The sequence below is a fragment of the Sinohyriopsis cumingii genome, chromosome 11 (genome assembly GCF_028554795.1).
Source record: "Sinohyriopsis cumingii isolate HCF-2022 chromosome 11, ASM2855479v2, whole genome shotgun sequence".
Classification (NCBI taxonomy): domain Eukaryota; kingdom Metazoa; phylum Mollusca; class Bivalvia; order Unionida; family Unionidae; genus Sinohyriopsis; species Sinohyriopsis cumingii.
In genome coordinates this window covers 93,961,235-93,986,740 of record NC_142971.1, presented here as the reverse complement: position 1 = coordinate 93,986,740, position 25,506 = coordinate 93,961,235, and the positions used below count along the sequence as shown (strand labels likewise).

The following is a 25,506-nucleotide window of genomic DNA, read 5'->3' as shown; positions in this document are numbered from 1 at the left end:
TTATGTATTTCAAGGATGGTTCTTGACCACTCATGGAAATAAAATTTTTAATAAAGGCTCTATTTTCAAACAGAATAATACATGGCAAAAAAAGAAGAAACATTGGTCAAGTGCATATAAATAACAAGGGCACAAAACTTTCTTAAATCATCAATCAGTTCATGTAAATAATAATACAATCTTCTCCTATTAGAAATCCAGACAGTAAACCATATAAAAATGTTACTGGTAGTGGGCTTACCATTTTTGAAACTGCTTTTTAAAAAAAAATATTTTTTGAAAAGGATATTTGGGTTGGGACATCACTAAGCCTGGAATTCATATAAGAGACTGATTGTATCATGGTATAGGCTTGAGACAAGAAACTTTTGAACAAACAAGGAAGAGTATGTGCCAACATTGTATAGTAATATCTATGGTGCTAGGTATATTCTGGTAACAGGTTATTTGAAAGCTTAATTTTACAATGATCTTACTATACCTGGATGCATTTACAATCAAAATTCAACAATATAAACTCCTAATGTGTTAATTTAAATGGCTACATATGTGCAAGCCCGCATCATTATAATTGTTCAAATTCAAAAAATGTAAGTTAGCTGAGATTCATACGAGTAAACTAATATAAAAAATTGGATCAATATAAACTGATGATCATATAATAGAAAATTAAATTGCACTAGTTACGGTAGTACAATATTTCTGCCATGATACTCCCAAACAGTTTTAAAAAATGTTGATGGAGAGTTTGTCATTGGTGTCATATATACTCTCTTGCAAGTCAAGTCCAACTGAAAACTGTACAGACCCAGAACTACTGTTGCCTAACATGCTGGAAGATCTGGTTCTATGCAGTCTGTTAGGAGTAATCATTAGAACAAAATAGACCCTGACCTGCAGGTGCAATATATGACAGATCAGGATCTTTGTTATTTGCGATTGGACTAAATGTATAAGTACATATGGTACAAGCCTTTGTATAGAAAATGTACCAAGAATTCAAGAAGGGGATGGTCTTATCATGGGAGGATTTTAGTCAATAATTTAATTATGTATCACTTAAATACAACACTACCTCAATATAATGCCCCTCATTATAAAATGGTTTCTATTATAAGGCAGGCATGTTCATGGATCCCATTTCATCAAGTCCTAATAACATTATATGTACTTCATGATAATGCCATCTCACTATAAGGCAATATACTCTATGGCTCCCATGGACAGTGTTATAATGAGAAAGTACTGTACTTAACATTCAAAAAATATTGGTTTAATGTATAAATAAAGAGTTGCACATAATATTTGATAAATTATCTGTCAAACAAATCAAACTAACTAGATTTTGAAACATTAAAATGTTACTTGCAGGTTGTAGACCTGAACAGATAAATTATACCTGAAAAAAATTGGCAAAACAGAACTGAACACACACAAAAACTAATTTCTTTATACAACTCTAGATTGCAACAACAAACTAAAACTGGCCGTGCTTGATATACTTTTTATGAATCATTCATACTATGGACTATCACTGACTGCATATTTTAACCACTGCTATTAAAACTGACAAAATAATGCTTCTTCAATTAAGCCCTCACAGTAAAATTAAAGTTTGATCGATCTCTCTCTTGTATGTATATATATATATATATATATATATATATATATATATATATATATATATATATATATATATATATATATATATATGTATGTATGTATAAGAGAGAGATGCACAAAGACAGAACTGTAAACTGGACATTTATACATTTGTGGGGAGGGGTGTACAAATTTAACAGTAATGTGATACGGCAAGTATTCTTGAAGAAACATAATTTAAATTAGTTTTTACTTCCTCTGTTGATTACATTCCTCAATCACAATAAGGAGAATGGGTAACAGGAGAAGAATATGCATGAGCATGAAACCTCTACCTTCAAGGAATAAATAGCTGGAATTCCTTTATGAAGGATAAACCATTCTCCTAACATGAAGGCAGCACAAACAACCTGTGGGGTGGTTGTTCCACAGCCACTGGATGACTAGATTAAATTCTTGTCTATGTGACAATGAATGTCTGAGATAGTAACTTAAGATGATTGCGCATACCACTAAACAGCTTCAGTAATGTCTCAGATTGACATGCTGCATTCAAATACAAGGCTTGCATAGAATGCTCTTAAAAGGTGACATTTCCATCTGGTATATCTGTATGACTTCAAAGCATGCTACATGAATTACCCACTTTGAACACAATGCTAGTGCTTGAGGGGTCATATCCTCTATTTCAATGATTACCAAGATAAAGAGAGATGCCGTTGGACCCCATGACCCTTCTCTGAGCATTTTAAGCAGCACTTCAGTGCAAAGACTAACTCATTTCTGCAAAATTTCTGCCTTATTTGGATCAGATGGAATTTATATCATTAAGATAAAGACAAAATTAGAGCGGAAAAAAAATAATCCCCAAACCCCTATGAATCAACTCAGATCATCCATTTGTTTTGTGGGAAAAGATTGATTATATGCTACCCAAAATGAAAGAGTCTGGCAAAATCACTTGGAGCATGGTGGGGTAGCAAGTATTTGGCAGTTGGTAGGAGGCTGGGGGAAGGAGAAACCTTAATATCTACTCTGTTAAATTGCCCCCTAAATTGCAGGGCCCGCTGTTGCCTGAAATTTGACTGAAACTATTGCTTTTGGGTAGCCATCTCTCTTTTGGGTAGTATTTAGCCATCTCTTGAGTAGCATTTAGCCATCTCTCCTGGGTAGTATTTAGCCATCTCTCTTTTGGGTAGTATTTAGCCATCTCTTTTTTGGGAAGTATTTAGCCATCTCTCTTTTGGGTAGTATTTAGCCATCTCTCTTTTTTGCTGATGATCGCTCCATCATGGTTGAAACTTGTGTGGCCTAAATGATTGAAAAGATGGCAAGGGAAGTTTGACAGGTAGCTATCATTACCTAAAATGTCATAGCCTCAATGTGGTTGAGGCTATGAAGTGATCCTCTACCTTGCAATGGAGCAAATAAACCTATTGTCAAAGACAAAAAGATGACTGTATTAAAATCTAATACTAAGCAGAGTTATGTTTTTCAGGAAGTCTGGCTAATGATGGCTAATGACAGCGTTATTAAACCTACATCCGGTAAATTATATTGGTATGTTTACACTAAACATACTTTGTCTGCCATGACAGAGAACACACAAGATTCTCACAGTAATTCATTTTCTATATAAGGTGTGCTATGCCATATTTGGATATTCTATCATATGTTATTCAGTGCATACTATATTTACTATGATCTGTTTACATTTCAAATAAGGATGCAATGTCCTTATATGGCACACACACAAAAACAAGACTGAAAACGGAAGTAGTTATTGGGTGAAATAATATGGCAGATGATTCAAAAGAAAATATCATAAAGAAGGTACACAATGTATGTATTTCTATAATGATATGCAGCAATTATTATATCAAATAAGAGGATTATATAATTTCTTTGAATCAGTATATGTTAGGAACATGTTCAAAATTTTTGACAGCAGGATGAAAGAGCACTGGGTGTGATACATACAGGCTCTTATTAATACCCTGTCCACAAAGCAGTTAGTAATAGCTCACATGCTGCCTGCTTGTGTACATCCTCAGTTCTGTTGCCAAACAGAAATGGTGTGCCAAAAAAGCTGATTGCAGAGTCAAGGAATTCAGTGAAGGTAAGTGTCTCATCTCACCAGATCTGAATTCTCTTAAGACATCATGGCATAAGTCACAGCTCTGTTAATTACCATGACAACATATGCCATGGACTCCAACAAATGATCATTGCCCAATTTTCCAGCATGATTGTATGCTATGCCATATCTAGAAGTAAATGGGTGACCACTATCTTCCACTGTAACTTGGAAGTGGAGTGGAATGCCTCTAGATCCACATTATTTAACACCAGGGTTAGGTTAACATAGTTTACGATGATTATGTCCAACCTCAGCAAGCTGGTACTGTATATGTCCAATAGTGTGTGGTACCAACAGGATGAGAACAATGTTGATATCTAGCATTCTGAGAAAAGGCCCTTGCATTCCCTGGGTCCTGTATCTTGTCTGACATAAGATTAAAACAATTCTTTGATTCTTGTGCAGGGGGTGGACATTAGAGAGGAGGATGTACACCTTCATCTTCCATGTCTATTGAAACCTTAATCCTATAGGATGGGCTTGCAAACAGGACACTCTGAAGGTGGTAAAATCCTGTAAATCTCTTCAATGGCTGCCTTACAGTTTAATTCCATATGGTCTGTGGTGGAGTTTGTGTAAGCCAACTGGTTGAGGTTAGCCCTGCACTCAATATAGGGGTTATCTTTGGACACTGCTTCTCTCTCTGTGAACAGATGATACCTGGCAGCATTGATGAGGGAGTGCATAGCACAACATTTACCCATTCAGTAAGCCGTGAAACTTAACTGAAAGGGTGGCTGGAAAGTGTCATGCATAGCTAACTTGGTATTCAACTGGACAGTCAATAAGTGCTGGCTGGACAGTCAGCATGGCAGACGAACAGATGAAACATATGCCAGAGTGGATGGACTGGCTTGACAGATCCCTGTAAAATTCCACTCAATCGAGCATCCAGCCATTATCTGGCAAAGGGTAGCAGGAAAGTATGCTGGATGGCCAGATTAGCATTCAGCTGGACAGTTGCTCATTGGCAGGCTACAGGCGGCCTGCAGCTGACCCGATTAACACATGCCAAAGTGGATGGACTGGTTGAACAGATCCCTTTAAGACTTTTCATACATATATGAACAGCTAGCCATTATGTGGCACAGCTCACTGATGTGGTGGCCTTCTGGTTGCTAGTAAATAGGAACAGCTGGCCAGGCAACTAAATTGGTCAGCAGCCAGTGTTATAACAGTTGAGGTAGATACTGTAAGCCTTATATTTGATGGGTGGAGGTTGGACCATCATGAGGGTTTAGAGTTAATGCCATTGTATATATGATCATATACATGGGAAAATAAAGATTTTCTTCTCTTCAGAGGGTCAGATTGGAGACATGCAGAATGTCAGAGTTTATGTCTGAAAATAATTGTGCCTGGGGAAAGTATTCAAAGCAGAAATGTAAGAAATCAGCAGTAAACAGCATGTCTCCATACTATTTTGTTTTTAGTTTTTGAAATCTGAAAAAAGAAAAACCTTGTCAAGCCATGAGTGCAGATTAAGGTTGCTAAATTTAATAAATTCACTAACTGCAAAAAATAAAGTGCGTGAATGTTCTTACTATCATTGCTATTTATGTTCAGTTTGTGCTTCAGTGGTACAATAATAAAATACATAACATTGTTTACACAGCAAGTTATTAGATTCTTTCTAAACAGCTTGATATTCACTTCATGAAAATTAAGAGAAAATCAACCATTCAGGTAGAAAAGAACAAAGAGACTAAGTAAAGAAAAAATGATATGCTTCCAGTACTTCAGTAACTCCAGTGATTTACATGCAAATAATGAGGTTCAACCACAAATAATGTTGACTGGGGATACATATAATGAGAAATACTAACTTTGATAGTTACCAATAGTAACAAGAGAGGCAGATATATTTATTCTTTACTAGCTGATATTTAAGGATAACAGTTTTTGAAAGACAACAGAAATCTAAGGATAAAAACATTATGTCAGTTTGTGACCTTAGCTTATGTATTAGATATAGATACATGTATCTATTTTAATTTTTTAACAGATAGGGAACTTAAGAAATTATAACTTATGTTCCAGCCACATTAAATATAATATCCTACTTGTGTTACACATACATTAATTATAATTATCCACTTGTGTTACACATAAACATAATTATCCACTTGTGTTACACATAAATTAAATATAATTATCCACTTGTGTTACACAGAAGTTAAATATAATTATCCACTTGTGCTTCAGTGTCATAAAACCCATCTCCATCTGAATATGCATAAAACTCACTATTTCAATGATACAGCATTTTTTATGCGAATCTTCATTTTTTTTACATTTGATAAACTTCGTATTTTATCAGTACCATATAGCCATTTTCCAGTGCATTATAGACTATATACATGTCAGCTCACTGACCCCCCCAGGAAGCTAATGGCAAGCTTTCAAACAATGTCGGTTGAGCAAAGACTAAAATCCATATAGATAGAGAAGAGATATGTGAGTGATCTGTACATGCATGTGCCTTAGACAACTCGACCAGCCATGGCATCTGTTGAGGTGCCATTAAATACACACACATTCTCTCTCTCTCTCTCTCTCTACTACAGTGTGGTGTAATCAATAACTTATGCCTTTAATCTTTAAATATATCATTTTTACATTCAAGTACCATTCTTTACAAAAAATGTCAGAGTTCCTTTTGATAATGCAAAGAAACATTGTGTAATTATATATAAAAAATGTAATAACTAGGATGAATACTAAAAAGCATTACAGTTTAATTATTCTTTTCCACTTCAAAAATAGGGCAAAAAATCAGTGCTAGACAAACATTTATGATCATCAGGGCCAGTGCGAGGCGATACAGAGCCCTGTGCAAAACTGATACCATCAAAATAAATGACAAGAATGCTATGACAAATAAAAAGATTTTCATTTTAAGAAAAAGAAAAGTTTTTGTTTCACTTTATTTCCTTTGATAATTTGTTGTTGTTGTTGTTGTGGGGTTTAACGCCATTTTTCAGCACGATAGGCTATACATGGCGGCCAGTATTAATGGTGGAGGAAGAACCCGGAAAACCCCGGAAAGAACCACCGACCCACGAGAAGCTACTGGCAAGCTTTCTCACATGCCCATATTGGCTGAATCTTAGACTCGAACCGCCGCAGACAGAGGTGAGATGGCAGTGATCCGTAACGAAGAGCGCTTTAGACCACTCGGCCACTCGGGGCCCCCTTAATAATTTGTACCATTTTTTCTAATTTGACACCCCTCAGAAAATGGCTTCCTGTGCAAGAATACTGCCTACACATAACTTGTGCCAGTCCTGATGATTATCATGCTAGTCCTGATGATTATCATGCTAGTCCTGATGATTATCATGCTAGTAGCTTACATTCATGTATTTCTAGCACAGCCTGCCTTAATCTATCATTTTTGTGTGAAAGCTGTCAATACAGGATCATTGTTCCTAACACTTTGAATAATATTTGTCTTTCCCTGAGTTTTATTTATTTTCAATGAAATAAAATATTTTGCTTGAGATAAGGGCAGTGCAAGTGGTAACATAATGAAATAATTTCACTCTCTGTCATCCTTACTGAAACTTGTCTCAACATTTTAGCTGTATTCCTGATGACACTTTTTCTAATTCTCAACATTGGAAGATGAGCAAAGTTATGCTTAGGGCTGTACCACACTGGGGGGGAGTGTATGTCAAAAGACACTGTATATACTTGCTAATAAGCCACTTCGCGTATAAGCTGACCCTCCAAAACTGAATAAGTAAAAACATTAAAAAGTGCATAACACTTGCATTAGCTGACCCATAAGTCCGAGACGACATTACAAGATGCACAAAGTAAGTTCTAAATGCATTTATTTAGGCAATCACATTGTTAAAATAAAATACGATCTTCAAGCCTAACAAAAAAGAAAGTATGAGCATTAATTTATATCTTGAAAGCCAAACACAAAACTAAAGATGTTAGTCTTAAATGTTAAGTCTTAATTTAAATAATAAACTTATGAGTTATAAAAATTTGTTCACTTGGAATTGCTCAAAATCTGTCTCAGTATCTGAATTAACAAATAGTTTATGAAAATCAGCTTCCAATATGGGCGTGCTGCCATCGTAGATGGCATCAGAGTCATCTCTTGGTGACCATGCTTATATCTGGCCTCATGAAATTTCTGCCTTTCATCAGCTTCACTGCACTTCAACAAACCCAGTCAGACCACATCTTTCATAACCTGTCTTTAAATGGCTTGTTTAGGCAGACATCAGAAGGTTGTAAAACTGATGTTAAACCTCCAGGTAGTACAACCATGTATTTTTCCTTTTCTTTACAGCCTTTTTGATCTTGTGTGCTCAAAACATGTCCCAGACAAGCATTGAAGTTTTTTTAAGAAGTGTACCTGGTCTCATTTTCAGACTTTCTCCAACCATTCAGCTGTTCCATTTTCATCCATCCATCTCTTTTGATGTGCATGAATGATGACACCAACAGGAAATTTCATGCTTTTCAACAGGGTCTACTTTTTAAAAATATTGACAGGAAGAAGCTCTGAATCCTCATATAAAACTGGCCAAAACAACCAGGAAATGTGTTTTTTCATGACTGGTTGATTCTATCAGAATAGTTTTCTCACCAACAGCATTGGCTATTTTGATGTTCAGAAAGTCAAAGGTCATCGCCATCTCAAACATACTTCTGATCTGTGATAGTCTTGAATGAGCATTTCTTTCTGTGTTGGATGATGAACTTCTGAATGATTCAGTTTTTCTTCCAGGTCTTTTGGTAGCTTTTGTGCTATTTTTATGAACTGCCTGAGACAGAAACCATGCCGTTAATAAAACACGAACATCAACCGATTGATGTAACAAATTTTGAAGAATATGCACACTTGTGTTTGTCATCTTTAACCATTTGCATAGCTAACAGTAAGTATATATGGTAGTTTAAAGAAATATGGATGGTGTGAATAGTTGAGACTGTTCTAAATACTTTGAGCTTTATTAGCCTGAGTAAAACTATAGGTGGTGCAGTCAAAATGTATCTTCTGAAACCCCTCACTGATTAATACTGAAATGGTCCAAAGTTTTGTGCAACAGAGGACTACTAGTAATTTTTCTTGTACCATGATTTTAGAACACAGTTATTCAAAGTAAGATGCCGTGAAAATTCATGTTTTTATTATTTCCAATATAATATAAAATGCCATAATTAAATTTTATTTCACTTGCAAAACAGTTAAGATACAGAGATCACTTTTCCAATGGAATTGTCATTGGTGGTAATAATGTTAAGCTTTTTTATTTAGCTTAGATTCTTTGATATTTCTGTATGAACCAAGTTGAAACCTGCTCGATTTATATACCTTGGAGGGTACTACTCACGATGTGCAAAATAGGTCTGAGTGGACTAACTTTTCCCATCCAAACAATTAAAAAGGATCTTGAGCTATCAAATCTGTTGTCCACCACATCACACTTACCAGTAAATGCATGCTTGTATTGGATAAAGTTCTATCATCTAAATCCCCGTTATACAATATCTGAACCACTGCCCATCTCCCAAACTAGTTACCGCTCAGGGCAACTTTTCCACAGTACAAACTCAAGCTAATGAAAATTGTTTTCCTGTTTCTAAACAAGGTTGCTTCTATTGTGTCCTATAAATATATATTTAAAAAAAAAAACTAGAAATGTATTAATGTAACAAGGATGTCACACCACATTGCCCGAAATGACCCTAATTAAAATCTTAACGATAGTGTGATAGAAAATGTATAAATGGATGTGCATAAAGAAGTACAGGCCAACATGGTGAACACCATATGCTACTATGGTGGGGTACAAAACAAAAAAAACAAAACAGTTCTGCTGATACAAAGATATGCAGAATACAGATTTTCTTTGCTCGTTCTACACAAATCTGTCCAGCACAATGACCACAATATTTCAACAAACTAAACAGCTAAATGTGAAATTTCACCATATATTTTTCTGTAAAAAGATTGATTATTCTGTATTGTATCATTTCATGACTCTACTGACAATATGGAGGAAAAATCTTGGTTTATAATGAACCAAAAATTCCAATAACTGAGTTTTAGAAAATCATTCTGCTGTCTTTACTGATTTCTCATTTTCTTTTAAAGTTAACGAAAAGTTAGATGATAACTACAGCAACATAAGACAGATCTGTTTCTTTTATCTTATAACACAAGTCAAGTTCTCGAATTTAACTTCAGATCAATAAAAAAAAGCTGACATTAATGAAGAACATGTGACATGATTTGGAACAAATATCTTGAACGACATGTTAAACATAACAACAAAGATCTAGGAAATATGACATAAAAATCTATTTTAACACCTATTTCAAAGCTATCATCATTTAAATTTTTCTTTGTCAAATACCAAATTGACAGCTTCTAAGACATTTGGCACAACATATTTGGGTTGTGTCAGCTCTGGATCTAGTACAAAGTCTCGGTGGTTGTGATTTGATGCACACTTTGATCCATATGTCACATAGTCCCGTGAGGAGCAATATACACCAGTACACACGAGGATTGACTCACAGCTCTGTGCATAATTCTCATCAACTTCCTCATTGGGTTGTTCATCTACAGGCATAGTAACATCTATCTCATGTGATTCAGACTCCACTTCACTCATTGAAAGGCCACTGCTCTGCAAGGCTTTCTGTTTCACAATTTTGCTCAGACTTCGTGCCTTCTTCTTTAGATATCTATCATACAGATTGGCACCATATATATCTGATCCAGGATTATCACTGGAAAGAGACAACAATTTTTTTCAAGTAAAATGTTTCTTCAATAATGCTTACCCAATCATAGTACCATAAGAAAACTAGCTATACTTTGCAAATCCAGCTCTCCTAGGCTAAAACTTCTTAACTAAAGGTTATTTGCCCACCTAAGTGGCAGCAAGAGTGATCTACCCTTGGTATAGGGCTTGTTGCCAAATCCTGTGTATATATACTTCACTTACTACTGGAGTGGTAAGCAAGCTCTCCATATGGATGTAACTGGGGACTCGGGCTGGGAGTGTGTTATGTGATTACAATCAGGCAAATATTATTAAAGAAACAATTTTTATGAACCAAAAATTGGCTTCTTCAAATATGTGACCCGATAATAATACCTTTGGAGAATAGGTAAGAAATGGAGGGTCTTATATTCCCTTACCCTGCTGAGGCCATTTCAGTTCACCTAATGTATGTGAGACAGCTTTCAGATAACCCAACTAGACAAAAGACTCCATCTGTCAGAGAGTGGCTTCAAAAGGGCAACATTTTTTTCCACTTGCAAATCCAGCATTAATTGTGAAGCCAGATCCATATGAAGCTGCCAAATGACCCAGAAAGGTAATCTGTTGGTCTTACCAGGTCACGCTGAACATTTTGGGATGAAAGATCTCTGAGGGAGAAGCTGGTGAAAGTGGATTTGGATCTCCATCCATGACATGGATAATGTTGGTTAGGTAAGTTTCATTCAAATATAATCTAACTTTGTGAGCCAAAATGCAGAGCAAATTCATTTGATATGGGATTATTTCTGATATGTGGAATGAAATAGCCAATTTTATCCAAGATGAAGGTATCTGTGCTGATATGTTGTTCCTTCCCACTCTGAGGTATAAGAAGGGTGATCTCCCTCAATGCACTGGCTCAATTACTTTTAAGTATCATTTCAGAGTTTGTAATGGATCCTGTTGATGACATTAAGATTAACTGTCCTGAGCAGGGGGATAAATTTCACTACAAAAGTCTGATTCCCCCTGAACAGAGGAGCCTGTTCAAGCAGGAGCCATCATGAGTTATACTGTCCCATCCTAGTGGAATTGCAAGTTGTTCAGGTCCACTGATAAAGCTAGTGTCTCTAATTTTGCAGGCTATCACTTGGGCAAGTAGGAAGCAGACATTTTCTATGAGAGCTGGATGAATGAAGCCACTTAGAACGATTAAAAAAATATCTTATTCAGCCAGGTTAGCACCCATGATATATTAACTTTGGGCACCAATGCATTTGGATATGTCAACTCAAAACTAACAGCAGAAAGGCGAGGTTTTGTTTGATATCCTATCTTTGATAACTACTTACTGTGATGGCGATTGTGTAATGGGACTGGTGCTAAATGTTTCTCATCAAAGAGCTAAAATAGGAAGTTAGGTACTGATGTGATCAGTGGAACAATGTGTTCATGTTCTCACCATTGTGTACTTGCCTTTTCCTGTGTCCACTTCTGGTGCAGGGCTGTCTCGCTTTAGTGACTTTCTCCACCAGTTGCTGAGAGAACTGTTTGTTTGAGAGGGCTTGTTTAATATGATTCTGACATGCAGGTTCAACAGGAATTGGGATGGAACACCTGCCATCTTTTTCCTGTGGATTTCAGTGCAGCTATATGGAACAAAGTCAATGATCCATGAATGTCTTACTTGAGTGGAACAATTAGGATCCAAACTGTTCCAATCTTAGGACAGAGTGTTGACTGCCCAGGCCATCAGATCCAGTGCTGGTGAGACAAATGTTGGGAATTTTGCAATCCCCTTGTTGCCAATAGATCCTCTAGTGGTTGATCCCAGTTGGGACATTATGCAAATTGAAACCAAGGGCTGAAGCAACCATCTTGAGACCACTGCTACTAAAGACCATCTGTCTTGAGAGACTGGGTTCTCAATTTACAGATTTATTAATCATACTGTGTTATGACCTGTCATGAGAGACCACATGTCTTGAGACACCATTATTTTTTGACAGAAGAGGTGGCCTTTCAAGAGAGGTTCTACTGTAAGTGATTTTTCTGGAACAGCAAGTCTGCTAATACCTGTAGCCCACCTGAAATACGATGAATTGTCCATGGATTTGTCATTGAAGACAACAGTTTCAAAATTTCAAATAAGAACACAAAGGTCTGAGGATTTAATTCCCTTTCGCCTTCTGAGATAATTCACATCAGTGGAGATTTACAGATTGATAATGCCCTTACATGTAGATTCTCTAACTACCAATAGAATGCTTTCGATATGGCTTTCATCTCTAGGATATTGATATGCAACAGACAAATCTGAGTGAGTCATTTTCCTCTTGGAATGGTGGTAGATGTGCACCCCAGCTCATTGTGCTCACATCCACACAAATTGTCAACCTGAAGGTTCAAGGGACCACCTGGCATAAGCTAATTGAGGTTGTCCCATTCCAGAGACGGGAACTAAAATAGATTGTTTGTTCCAAGGTGCAAAGTTTCAGCCATCGTTGGGACAACATTATCATTGTAATGACCTTATAAACAGGTGACCTAGGACAGTGATATCTACTGTTGCATTAAATATACCCCCGACAGTGAAGGTCTCTCTAGCTGCGATGGTTCCTTGTAAGGATTAAACCTATAGGCTTCCCTGGGTCACTGACTGTGATAGCTTGGGTTTCTTTGTGGCTGATGAAGAGTGGAGCATCATATTTTGTCAAGATGCCTCAGTGATGGAGTTGGAGCTGTCACTGACTGTGATAGATTGGGTTTCTTTGTGGCTGATGAAAAGTGGAGCATCATATTTTCTCAAGATGCCTCAGTGATGGAGTTGGAGCTGTCACTGACTGTGATAGATTGGGTCTCTTTGTGGCTGATGAAAAGTGGAGCATCATATTTTCTCAAGATGCCTCAGTGATGGAGTTGGAGCTGTCACTGACTGTGATAGATTGGGTTTCTTTGTGGCTGATGAAAAGTGGAGCATCATATTTTGTCAAGATGCCTCAGTGATGGAGTTGGAGCTGTCACTGACTATGATAGATTGGGTCTCTGTGTGGCTGATGAAAAGTGGAGCATCATATTTTGTCAAGATGCCTCAGTGATGGAGTTGGAGCTGTCACTGACTGTGATAGATTGGGTCTCTTTGTGGCTGATGAAGAGCAGAGCATGATAACCAAGGAGAAGTCAGTCATTCCCCACTGAATCATCTGCATGCAAACTAATGATGTCTTTGTCCCTCAATGTATGCTTATGTGCCTATCCCTTTAGTACACCAAGTACTACAGCCCATTGAATTTCTACTTATAATATGCAAGTCTCGTATGTATTTGTTGATTGGCAACTAGGGCAAGCTTCACGTGTAGAGCAGTTGTCAGTCCAATGCTTACAATGTTGACAAAGCGTACACTGGTATTGCTCATGATCTGAATGTGTAAGACAAAACAGAGCATCCTGCTTTATGAACCAGATTGTTATGTGCAGAGCTCACACTAAGACAATTTACCTGTAAAAATTCAACTTACTTGTATGCATTCAACCATGGCGGAAATTATACAACAATGTAACTGAGTTTTTTATAGTACCCCTAATACATACACATAAAACTGCTCCGAAGCATCACTATTGATATTTACAACGAGGATGCCATAACATCAGTGGTATATGTAAGACATGACAAATGGCAGTATTATACAGGTAAAATCAATAAAGTGTCAGATATATAACTACAAAGTGGATGCTAAGACTAGATATTATAGAAAACTTACCTGTATGTATCTTACCATAGTAAAAATTATACAGCACTATTATAAAAGTTTTCTATAAACCTGCACATGTTTAAAAATAGCTGTAGCAATGTATGAGGATGCATTAGCGACCCAATGCAGGTACATACCAAGGGCACCTAAGTGAGTGGTGATGGCAAAGTGATGACAATGAATGACAAAAACTTTGTTCTCAAAGAAAGAAAAAATGTTGGAAAGTTTTAGATGGAGTACACTTCCCTTATCTTCCAACTTGCATTATGGTAGAAGATTTTCAAATACTTGTATGTGAATTGCAATGCCTCTCTGTAGAGAGTCTGCTACATGGCACAAATAGAAGAAGTATTTGCAGGATTGTCACAAACCCCTGTATCAAGGGGAGATCACTCTAACTGCCACCCAGGTGGACAGCTAGCTTTTAGCTTTTTAGTCTTGTAGGGCTGGATTTGCAAGGTAGTAGTAGTTCTCCTAAGGTATTATAATCAGTTAACATATTTGAAGAATAAATTTGCGGTCAAATTAAAATAGTGATTTTGCACTTTGTTCAATTTGATTAAAACTGAGATCTACTTATTAATAGGTAGATGTCACCAGCACCAGTCATGTATGCTGGCCTTTTTATTCACCAATTCAATTACAGCTTTCACACTTCTGGAAGTATAAAACATAATTTTGAACATATGGTTGCTAAAAATACCTCTACATGCCATGAAATACTGTTTTATCTGATACATACAGATACAGGAAGTGGAAAAAATAAGAGGTGCTCACCCAACACTGTAAATGGTTTTGAGTTGCTCAGTGCCCATATTCTTGGCCTGCTGGTCTAGAAGATAGTCAACATGATGATATGTCAGTTCACTGGGTTTTCCCACCAGGCCTGTGTACCTCAACTCTCTACCAGAGATTTTCTGTTGGAATAATGCATACTTAAACTCAGTATATACCAAAAAGAAAATGCATAACAGTGATCTACACAGCACAACATCTGAGTCATAAATAAGCGATATCAAATTTTTCCTATTTGAATATTCATTGAATATTTTAAGATAGGATTATAATATTTGTTGATGTCAATAAAGGTATCAAATCCATCTCCCATTTTTCTCTCAACATTGGTATTTATTGACACCCTCATTCAACATCAAGCAGCAATGAAAACATGTTAAACTCAATCAAAATCTAGTTAAATATTATTTTGAGGGTCTTGAGTAGAAAACTGAACTTGGTCATCAAAATCTAGTTAAATAGTATTTTGCGGGTCTTGAGTAGAAAACTGTGAACTTGGTCATCAAAATCTAGTTAAATAGTATTTTGGGGGTCTTGGGTAAAACACTGTGAACTTCACCATAAAAATCTAATTAAATAGTATTTTTGGAAGGCCTATGTAGAACACTGTGAACATGGTCATCAAAATCTAATTAAGTAAATTGTCTATGGATTCAGACCAAAAATTAAATGAATATAATTTATATTTTCCATGTTTATCTTCCAAATGAATATATCCATAAACATGCTGAAGATGGATGTTAAACAAGTTCAGCTGAAGTCAATCTCAAATATTTTTTGTAAGAAGTTGATTTGTTCACAATTGGAATTATATGAATATGTGGCCAATTTAATTAGATCTGGATATGTCAGATCAACTTGACTGATATGTAAGGAGTTTGTTAACTTTGTTATCAACCTTATTCTATACTGTGCTATGTATAAACTTTTTCACACAGAAAAAAACCCACATTTTTAAGTACTCATGGGCTGCTCTGTTAAGGTGTTTATTTAGAAATGATGCTTTTAGCTAGATGACTGTCCTGAATTTTCATCTTTTTAAATTGTGAAAAGTGAACACAATAAATGTTACCATGAAGCACTGAGAATTATCGCTGCAGCTCTATTTTATAGTCAGTATGCTCTGTGAACTGGTTTCTAACAGTTACCCCAAACAGGGGCACAATAGCCGAAAACTGCCAAAATGTAGCAGCTGAACAGCAATACTCTGGTGTCATGGGGCAGATACTTCATGTGACTTAGCATGGGGCAGATACTTTTTGATGTGACTTATGATGGGGCTGATACTTCCTGATGTGATTTAGCATGGGGCAGATACTTCTTGATGTGACTTAGCATGGAGCTGATACTTCTGGATGTGACTTGGCATGGGGTTGAAACTTCATGATGTGACTTAGGTGGTGCTCTACAGTTTCGTATTTTCCATAGGGTTAGGATTTTAAAGAAAAAGAATTTCCCTGGCTTTCCTCACTGGTTATAATGGCTATTTAAAAAAGATGTATATCTTAAGTATAATTAAAAGAACCTTTAATTCCCTTTATTTTGGTGTATGATTGATGCGTGTACTATGGGTTATAGAGTATACAGCTTGGCCTTACTTCAAATGTACACCTTTCAAAACAGTGCTAGCTCTACTTGGTCATTTTCACTTCCTGAACTTAAGAGGTAAATTGTATAAAAAGAGCCGATAACTTTTTTTTTACATTTTATATATTTGGTAATTCATTCATTGCACTTTCAGAAGGTGGTATTGTCTAGTCTGGCAAAATTCATTTTCCCTATTTTAATAGCTGCTATGTATAGTGTACTTTAGACTAATTCAGGCTGATTTTTTAACACAAGGGAGCAGTCATTTTAGTTAGCAGTGTGCTTAAATCATGTAAAATTTCCAAAAGTACAATATCCAAAGAAATATCATCCACATTACGTTATTGTAGGATATAGGTATGCCAACATTCTCTCCACTATGCATGTTTTAAATGCAAACTACTTCACCATACATACGTCACTCTCTCTAAAGTACATATTAATTGGTGAGCGCCCCCTTAGCATGTGGCTGATATTTCATGATGTGATTTAGCAAGGGCCAACTACTTATTTATGCGACTTAGCTACTTCATCATGTAACGTGGCATTGGACAGATACTTCTTTACGTGACTTAGCAATGATTCCTGAATTTAAGGACTTGAATAACTATATATTATGTTGATTCCATTCTAAATCAACATATATTTATCATAATATATGCTAAGAGGTTTTCAATGTCAACACTATTTCAGTAGATTTAACAAAGAGCTTTAGCTCTTAGTTATGAAGTTTAAAAGCTTCTGCTTTGTAACTATTATCATGCATTCTGAATCAGTTTTCATTACTGGACATTTTGTTGTTTTCAAACCAGGTCAAAACATGGTCAATATCATTCAATTTTGACTGGACAAGATCTATGTTTGGAACAGATCATGTCTGGATTAGATCCATGTTTGGAACATATGCCTGGATCATGTTCATGCTATAAACAGATCGTGTTTGGATCAGATCCATGCTAGGAACAGATCATGCCTGGATCAGATCCATGTTTGGAACACATCATGTTTGGATCAGATCATGCTTAGATCAGATCCATGTTTGGAACAGATCATGTTTGGATGAGAACCATGCTAGGAACAGATCATGCTTCTCTTTACAGCAAAGATCTGATCCAATCCAAACTTAATAATAATACTGACCATGTTTGCCATGTCATCCACAAAAGGGCAGATTATCTATTGGTGTGCCCAAAGGTAGGTGATTAATGCTGTTGTTGTAAGGTTTAAAACCATTTTTCAGCTCAAGATAGGTTAATAATGATGGAGAAAGAATCCAGGAAAACCCTGGAAAGAAACACCAACCCATGTGAAGTTAATGACAAGCTTTTTCACATAACCATATTAGCTGAATCCAAGACTCTGAACCCACACTGACAGAGGTGAGATGGCAGTGATTATGCCTGGATCAGATCCATGTTTGGAACAGATCATGCCTGGAACAGATCCATGCAGGGAACAGAAGGCTCGGTTGCCTGCCCCAGTCTCTTCATTCTATACACTTGGTCATTCTCAAGTGTCATAGATCAACATCCAGTGTCTCACCAATTGGATGCTGACGATACTCATGTATAGAACTGTTGCTACCCAGCTGAAGTTGATGCTACCATCCAATGCATAGTGGGTTGCATTTCTGATGTGAAGTCATGCATAATATTGATCCACCAACAAGATTGCTGCCATGTATATATGGTCTTAACACAGCTCCACTCAGTTCAATGAACTTGGTGTAAAAACTGGTGTTAAATATGCTAATACCAGTAGACATAATTTATACTGTGGATTTATGACAATATTAAGTTAGTGTAAGTGAAATTTTATGTGCACATGTTCATGTATTCAAGTGAATTTGGAAACCTGTTCAAAACAAAGGATTTTTGGTTATCCAAGATGGCTACCGAAGTGGATATACTTGAAACTGAACTACACCTACCATATCTGAACTTCAGCTGATACCAACTCAAACACATTATGCAAGTTTCATTCAAAAGCTTATGGATATGTGCTAGTCATAAATAAGGATTTGATATACTTTTGCTATCACTGCTATGAACAAGCTGAAAATATCAGAATCATGGAAACATATTTAAATACCAGCCTTGTAGGTTCCTTACTCAACACATTCAGCTCAACCTTTTCTGCATCATTCTCTGGCTTTAGTATGTCTGATATACCTGAAGATCAGAGCCACATAGATAATCCCATGCAGGAAAGTCATGTTCAGAATAAAAATGAAAACAATGGTGCAGATGATGATTTGGGGTTATCCAATATAGCTGACATTTATCCATAATTCTTGAGGGTCAAACATAATAAATACATTATCCCTGTGAATACAGATCCACAAAAGTTTGAGTTTGTAAAACAGATATTGGATTCAGAACCTTGCATGACTTCATGCAGTTCAAGTGTACAAAATGGTATTATCTACAGAACACAAGAGAAAAACACTGTGACAGCTACATTGTATAAAACAACATGTGGCCTACACATACAGGGGCTAAACAGTTTTCCATGGTTAAATCATATTATCTGTAAATGTAGACAGGATGAGAATACCCATGCAAAAGGCAGTTATATGCTGACATCTACACCAGTAACTAGATGTAGTACCAAACATGAAACAGCTCCTAAGGTCTTTGACCTAATTGACTCAGGCAATAAAATTAACACCCCTCCTGAGTGTCAAGCAATTACACGCTCCATAAATCATGACCACAACAGTGATGGCTTAAGCCTTAATGATTTCTTCATGTGTGTACATCAAAAAACAATTAGGAAATTGGAGGCCCAAATCGAAGAATTAAAACTACAGTTACATGCTATTAAATCAGCACAGGGAAAGGTTAATGAGCAAGTAACCTCATGTGAAACAGCAATTCAGACAGACTCCCAAATATCAACAGTATCAGATGCTCAGACACAGACAATCCCAGTACCAGCCAAAAGAAAATGTAAAATAACCATGCAAATAAAAACTGATACCCAGAGTAATCCTGCACTGCAAACAACAGTACCCCCTTCTCTGTCATGTGCCACACCTACACCAGCAATAAGTGTACATCCACGGCCCGCAGTTCAGACAAGTCTGTTACCTTCACCAACAACTGCATTTCCCAGTGCTCAGACAAATGTGTCAAAATCAACACGAGTAGTTCACACAACTGAAACACCAATTTCAGCACCCCTTCCTCCAAGATGTGTGTCTGAAATACAAGCCAGAGTCCAACACGTGACATCACAAGCCAGAAAAGATAGGACTCTAATAATTGGCTCCTCAATTTTGAAAAGTATAATACCAAGGAGACTTTTTAAAACAGATGTACAGACTCTAAGAGGTGCAAAAATCAACAACATTACAGACAGAATAATGAACAGTGACCTAACCAAATACAAACAAATTATTATTTTAGTAGGTGGAAATGATGCCTGTGAGGGAAGGTCACTAAATCAACTCAAAACGGATTTTGAAAGTTTATTGTATGCTGCTAGGTATTGCAGCCCAAATACATGTAAATTAATGATATCAGGACTACCTCCTCGTGTGGACATCAAGGCCAAAGAAATAAATGATCTGATAATTGACCTATGTGAAGACTTCAACCTACAGTACATTCCACAATATACATCTTTCTTTCTTCAGAATCAGGATGTCAACCTTAGTCTCTACCACAGAGACAAAATTCATCTAAGCAGAAAAGGAACCTCTCAGCTACTGAGAAATATTAACATGTATGCCCCCATTTTCAGGCGCTTTCATGAAGAATGCTGTCTCAACTGTGGAGAAACTGGGCACATGACACAGTTATGCCATCATGGCAAACAGATCGAGTGTTTCAGGTGCCATAAATATGGACACAAACAAAGACTTTGTCCATCAATGTATACACATTAGGAAGCTGGCAAAGAGGAGAATGCCAATGCTTCATTTACAAAAAATCTAAATGTACCCAGTGGGACTCTTGACTCTAACTATTCAATGGACACTATTGTAGATGCAAATGTAAATGGATTTTCAGGGTTTGTATGTGACTTTGAAGCTGCTAATATATATGAACATTTAAATATAGAAATAGGATGTCAGAATAATAAAAGTAGTATGGAGACAATCTCAGTGAGTACCCCATTGCATGATGACATACATATAATTGATATAAAACTAAATACAAAAGGTTTTAACATAGGTCACTTAAATGTACAAGGTATAGTGGGAAAGATAGACCAGATTAAGTTAATGTTGTCTTCCAAGGAAAATAATATATGTGTTTTAGGACTCACTGAAACCAAATTAAATGCTAACCACAATGATGATCTATTTCACTGTCAAGGCTACAATAAACCATTGCGTAGGGACAGAGAGACAGCGGCGGGGGGGGGGTCTTGTTGTATACATCAGGGAAGATGTAAATGTAAAAAGGTGACTTGACTTGGAGTCACATGAAATTGAGAGTATCTGGGTGGAAATTTTTCAAAATAATGCAAAATCTTTCCTAGCTGGTTTCATTTATAGACCACCTTCCTTCAAAGCATTTTGGAATGATAACTTTTTGAAACAAATGGAAAATGTTCTAGCACAGGAGAAAGAAACATATATACTCGGAGATATAAATAAGGACCTTCTCAATACTCAAATAAGGAACAAATGGATCGAATTTATTGAATCATTAGGCCTAGACCAGCTGGTAAATGAGCCTACAAGGGTAACAGAAAAATCGAGCACTCTTATTGATCACATTTATACCAACCTGTCAGACAATGTGGCTTGTGTTAATGTACCGAATGTTGGTCTTAGTGACCACTATCCTACTTTTTTGACAAGAATGGTTAAATGCAAGAAAAATAAGAAAAATACACATAAAACGATCTCTTACAGATCATTCAAAAACTTTAATGAAGAACAATTTCTCAATGACCTATATAAAGTTCCATGGAATATGATCCAAAATTTGGATGACACAGATGAAGCCATGAGGGTGTGGACGGACTTATTCATGGATGTAGTATCTAAGCATGCACCACTGAAAGTACATCGAGTAAAGACTGAAATTCAACCTAATTGGCTTACTACTGAAATCCTAGATGCTATGAAAACACAAGACAAATTCAAGGCTATGGAAAACCATGCACAATGTAAAGTATGGAGAAATAAAATAACAAGTATGATTAAAAAAGCTAAAAAAGACTTATTATCAATCATTGCTTGAAAACAAAAAGAGCAACACAAACTCCATTTGGAAAGTCTTCAATGAACTCACTGGAGGAACGCACAAAAAACAGACAAATAAAATTCACTCACTTCTGGTAAATGACACCATAGTCACTGATGAAACTGACATTGCAAATGTTTTCAATGATTTTTTCATCAACATTACCACAAAGTTAAAAGAGCCAGTGATAGAAAACAACTTTAATGAACTGAAAAAGTTCTGCAGCAGCAAAATCTCTAAGGAGGTATGTTTCTCTATCCCACCAGTGTCAAAAAACTTTGTTAAAACATGTCTCAGTGAACTTGATACCAAGAAAGCTACAGGACTTGATCAGATTGGTCCACGACTCATTAACTCTTCTGCCTTTGCTATTGTAGATAGCATAACATTCATAATTAATTTAAGTATTGCAACCTCATCTGTCCCTAAAATATGGAAAACTGCAAAAGTAACTCCTATTCACAAATCTGGTTCTAAGGATGATGCTGATAACTACCGACCAATCTCAATACTACCAAACTTGACAAAATTGATTGAAAAACATGTCCATGACTCATTCATGTCATATTTAACCAAACACTTGCTGTTACACCCTAATCAATCAGGCTTTAGACAGAACCATTCCTGTGAGACTGCCTTGATCTCCCTAACTGATAAATGGCTTCAAGCACTTGACCAAGGTAGAATAATAGGAACTGTATTTGTAGATTTCAGGAACGCTTTTGACATAGTGGATCATGAAATCCTTTTGAAGAAACTGAAAATCTACCAGTGTGATGAAAGAACAATTAGGTGGTTTACTTCATACTTAAATGAGAGAACACAACATGTTTACATAAATAATGTTCTGTCTGAACCTGAAACAATCAGATATGGAGTACCACAAGGCTCAATTCTAGGTCCATTACTATTCAGTTTATTTATTAATGACCTACCACTTTTACTAAGAGTCTCAATATCATCTACAGATCTCTATGCAGATGACACAACATTGTCAGACATCCAAAACACAAAGCATGAGCTCGAAATTTCTTTACAGAATGCACTAAACAAACTGGAAAACTGGTGCACATGTAATGGCATGGTGGCAAATACTGGTAAAACTAAAATATTACTTATCTCAACATGGCAAAGAAGGACAAATCTTGATAGTGATGAACTATGTCTGACATGGAAGGATACAAATCTGCAAATGGTCTGTCATGATAGACTACTTGGTGTTCTGGTAGATAATAACCTATCATGGACTGAACATATCAAACATATCAATAAAAAAGTCAATTCAAGTTTATGGCTTCTCAGTAGGATAAGACATTTTCTCCCTAAAAGGCACAGAAAACTATTTTATAACAGTTACATACAACCCTATTTGGACTAATGTAGTACAGTATGGGGTAATTCAAATGATAAAAACATAGCAAAGCTGGCACATCTTCAAAAAAGAGCATTTGGGCTAATATCAATCCAGAAAGAAAGCAAGGGAAGTTTAGCTGGTAGGTTAAAAATATTACCTATTAAAGACCGAATCTGTTTGAGAAAGGCCAAATTAATGTACAGGATATCTCATAATAGTGCTCCTGAATATTTACAATCACTATTCCAGTATAGGCTACCTGGTAATACTCCCCACCTGCGATCCATGTCTACCAAACAGTATAAAATTCCCAAACCAAAAAAGGAGTTATTCAAAAAAAGTTTCCAATACTCTGGAACTCTGCTCTGGAATAGTATTCCAGTTGAGATTAGAAATGCCCACTCTATTTCCTTTTTCCAAACCCAATACATCCAGTGGCTTCAGAGATGCAGCTTAAATAAATGAATTCCTTTGTATGAGGGCCTCTAGGTAGATTAGTTTTTAGCTAATTGTGTTACCCTCTTTAAATAAGGTCATTATTATTATTATTATTATTATTATTATGTGATCCATAATGGTGAGAGCTTTAGACCACTCTGACACTCAGGGCCCCAGGTCATTAGTGAATGTCAGAAAAACAGTAGTAAACCTAAAATAGATCCTGGAGGAACACCTGTAGTTACAGGCAGTATATCAAATTAAACATTTGCTACATTAACTTGCTGACACCTGTTAGTAAGCTAAGACCTAAACCAAGTAATTGTTATAGGGTGAAACCTATAAAGCTTGACATGTTCAAATTGTGATGAACGCATTAAAGTTAATACATTTGGGACATACAGTGAAAAGTAAAACCTACTTTAGCAGGCACCTTCATATAAAGGACACCTGCTCTAAATCAACATTTATGAATCACTTTGCTTAGTTTTACTAAAAGATTTATCATTTAATAACTAAAACCTGTCTGAAAAGAAGAAACATTTTTTGCTGTTTCTCTTTGGCTCTTGGTGTCTTTTAATTCAATAATACTGTGACTATTTTGAAAACCATGACAGAATGTTCAAGGGGTCTGATTTTAAAAAAAGAAAAGAAGAGCCATCTCTATTGTCAAGGAAAGTAAAAACAAGAACTCAAACTGTAAAGCTCCAACATGTACCCATTGACTGGTACCATGAAACTATAGTATGCTACTGATTTTTTTTCTTTCGATTCATCATTCAGTTTTTTGTATCCTACATCACATGACACAAACTTCCCTTTGGGATTTATATCATATGATCAATAATTATGTTCTCTTTTTATGCTTTTAAAACAAGCATTCATACTTGTCATACTGCACCAGTTTCCATACAGAACCAATTATCACATGATCATTACTTAGAGGGTTTGCGCCTATTGCCATACAGAATCAGCCATAACATAATCATTTCTTGAGGGTCTAAAGTAGTTGTCATACAGAACCAGTTATCACATAATCATTTCTTGAGGGTCTGCACCTATTGCCATACAGAACCAGTTATTATATAATCATTACCATACTCATTACCTGGAGGATCTACATCAATTGCCATATAGAACTAGTAATCACAATTTAATAACTTATTTATGCATAACAATAGCAGTCACTTTAACTAGTCTACATGTCTACAGTAACTTTCGCGAATAGTCGTCAAGTCCAGAAATGATGACTGTTGTATTATCCTAAACCTGAAATGGTTCGTCCTTTAACGACAGTCAGGTGCAACATGATTTTAAGTTTAACAAAATCCCTCTCCTCTAATATTTTCAGTCATATAACATCCAACAGTCACATCGATACAGCCCATTCTTTTAAATATCTGGCACCATTTATTTTCAATTTAGACTAGTCTGCTACATATGTAGAATCAAAATAGAATGAATCTATGACAAGTGATTTCACATTCAAGAATCCCCTCTGTTTTCTTGGAACTGTTTAATGTAAAATTAATGCAAAAATTACCATATTTACATATGTGGTCCATTTTTATTAGATTTCCCTTATATTTCGATATTTCAGTGACAAATTTCATACTCTATAGTTGTCAATTTCATTAATTTGTTTTCCTAACATGGTGTAAGAAGTGCATGTTGTGTTGCCTTTGCCAGGACAAAAATGTGTGTTGGGTTGGGTATCCCTCTAATAAAAAGTGTCCAGTAAACAAACATGAGAGCAGCAGCCCTGAATTGAACAGCTAATACTCACTCCTGGGCCAAAAATGGCATAAGTTAAACAGGACATTTATATTGTGCTTTCTTTTACTTGAATTGTAGTACATATTTTAATTTTATTTAGAATATTTCTTAATTA

The 25,506-nt window shown here is 36.1% G+C and overlaps 1 protein-coding gene across 1 annotated transcript in view; it reads right to left on the bottom strand.

The window, feature by feature from the left end:
• Positions 1 to 25,506, bottom strand: part of LOC149789023 (haloacid dehalogenase-like hydrolase domain-containing 5) — a 44,350-nt gene continuing 18,844 nt past the window's right edge. The window contains exons 7-8 of the mRNA XM_089975185.1: positions 15,015 to 15,154; positions 1 to 10,507 (exon numbers count right to left, since the gene is read on the bottom strand). Coding sequence (XP_089831311.1) covers positions 10,102 to 10,507; positions 15,015 to 15,154 — 546 coding nt within the window. The 3' untranslated portion in view covers positions 1 to 10,101. The remainder of the gene's footprint in view (positions 10,508 to 15,014; positions 15,155 to 25,506) is intronic.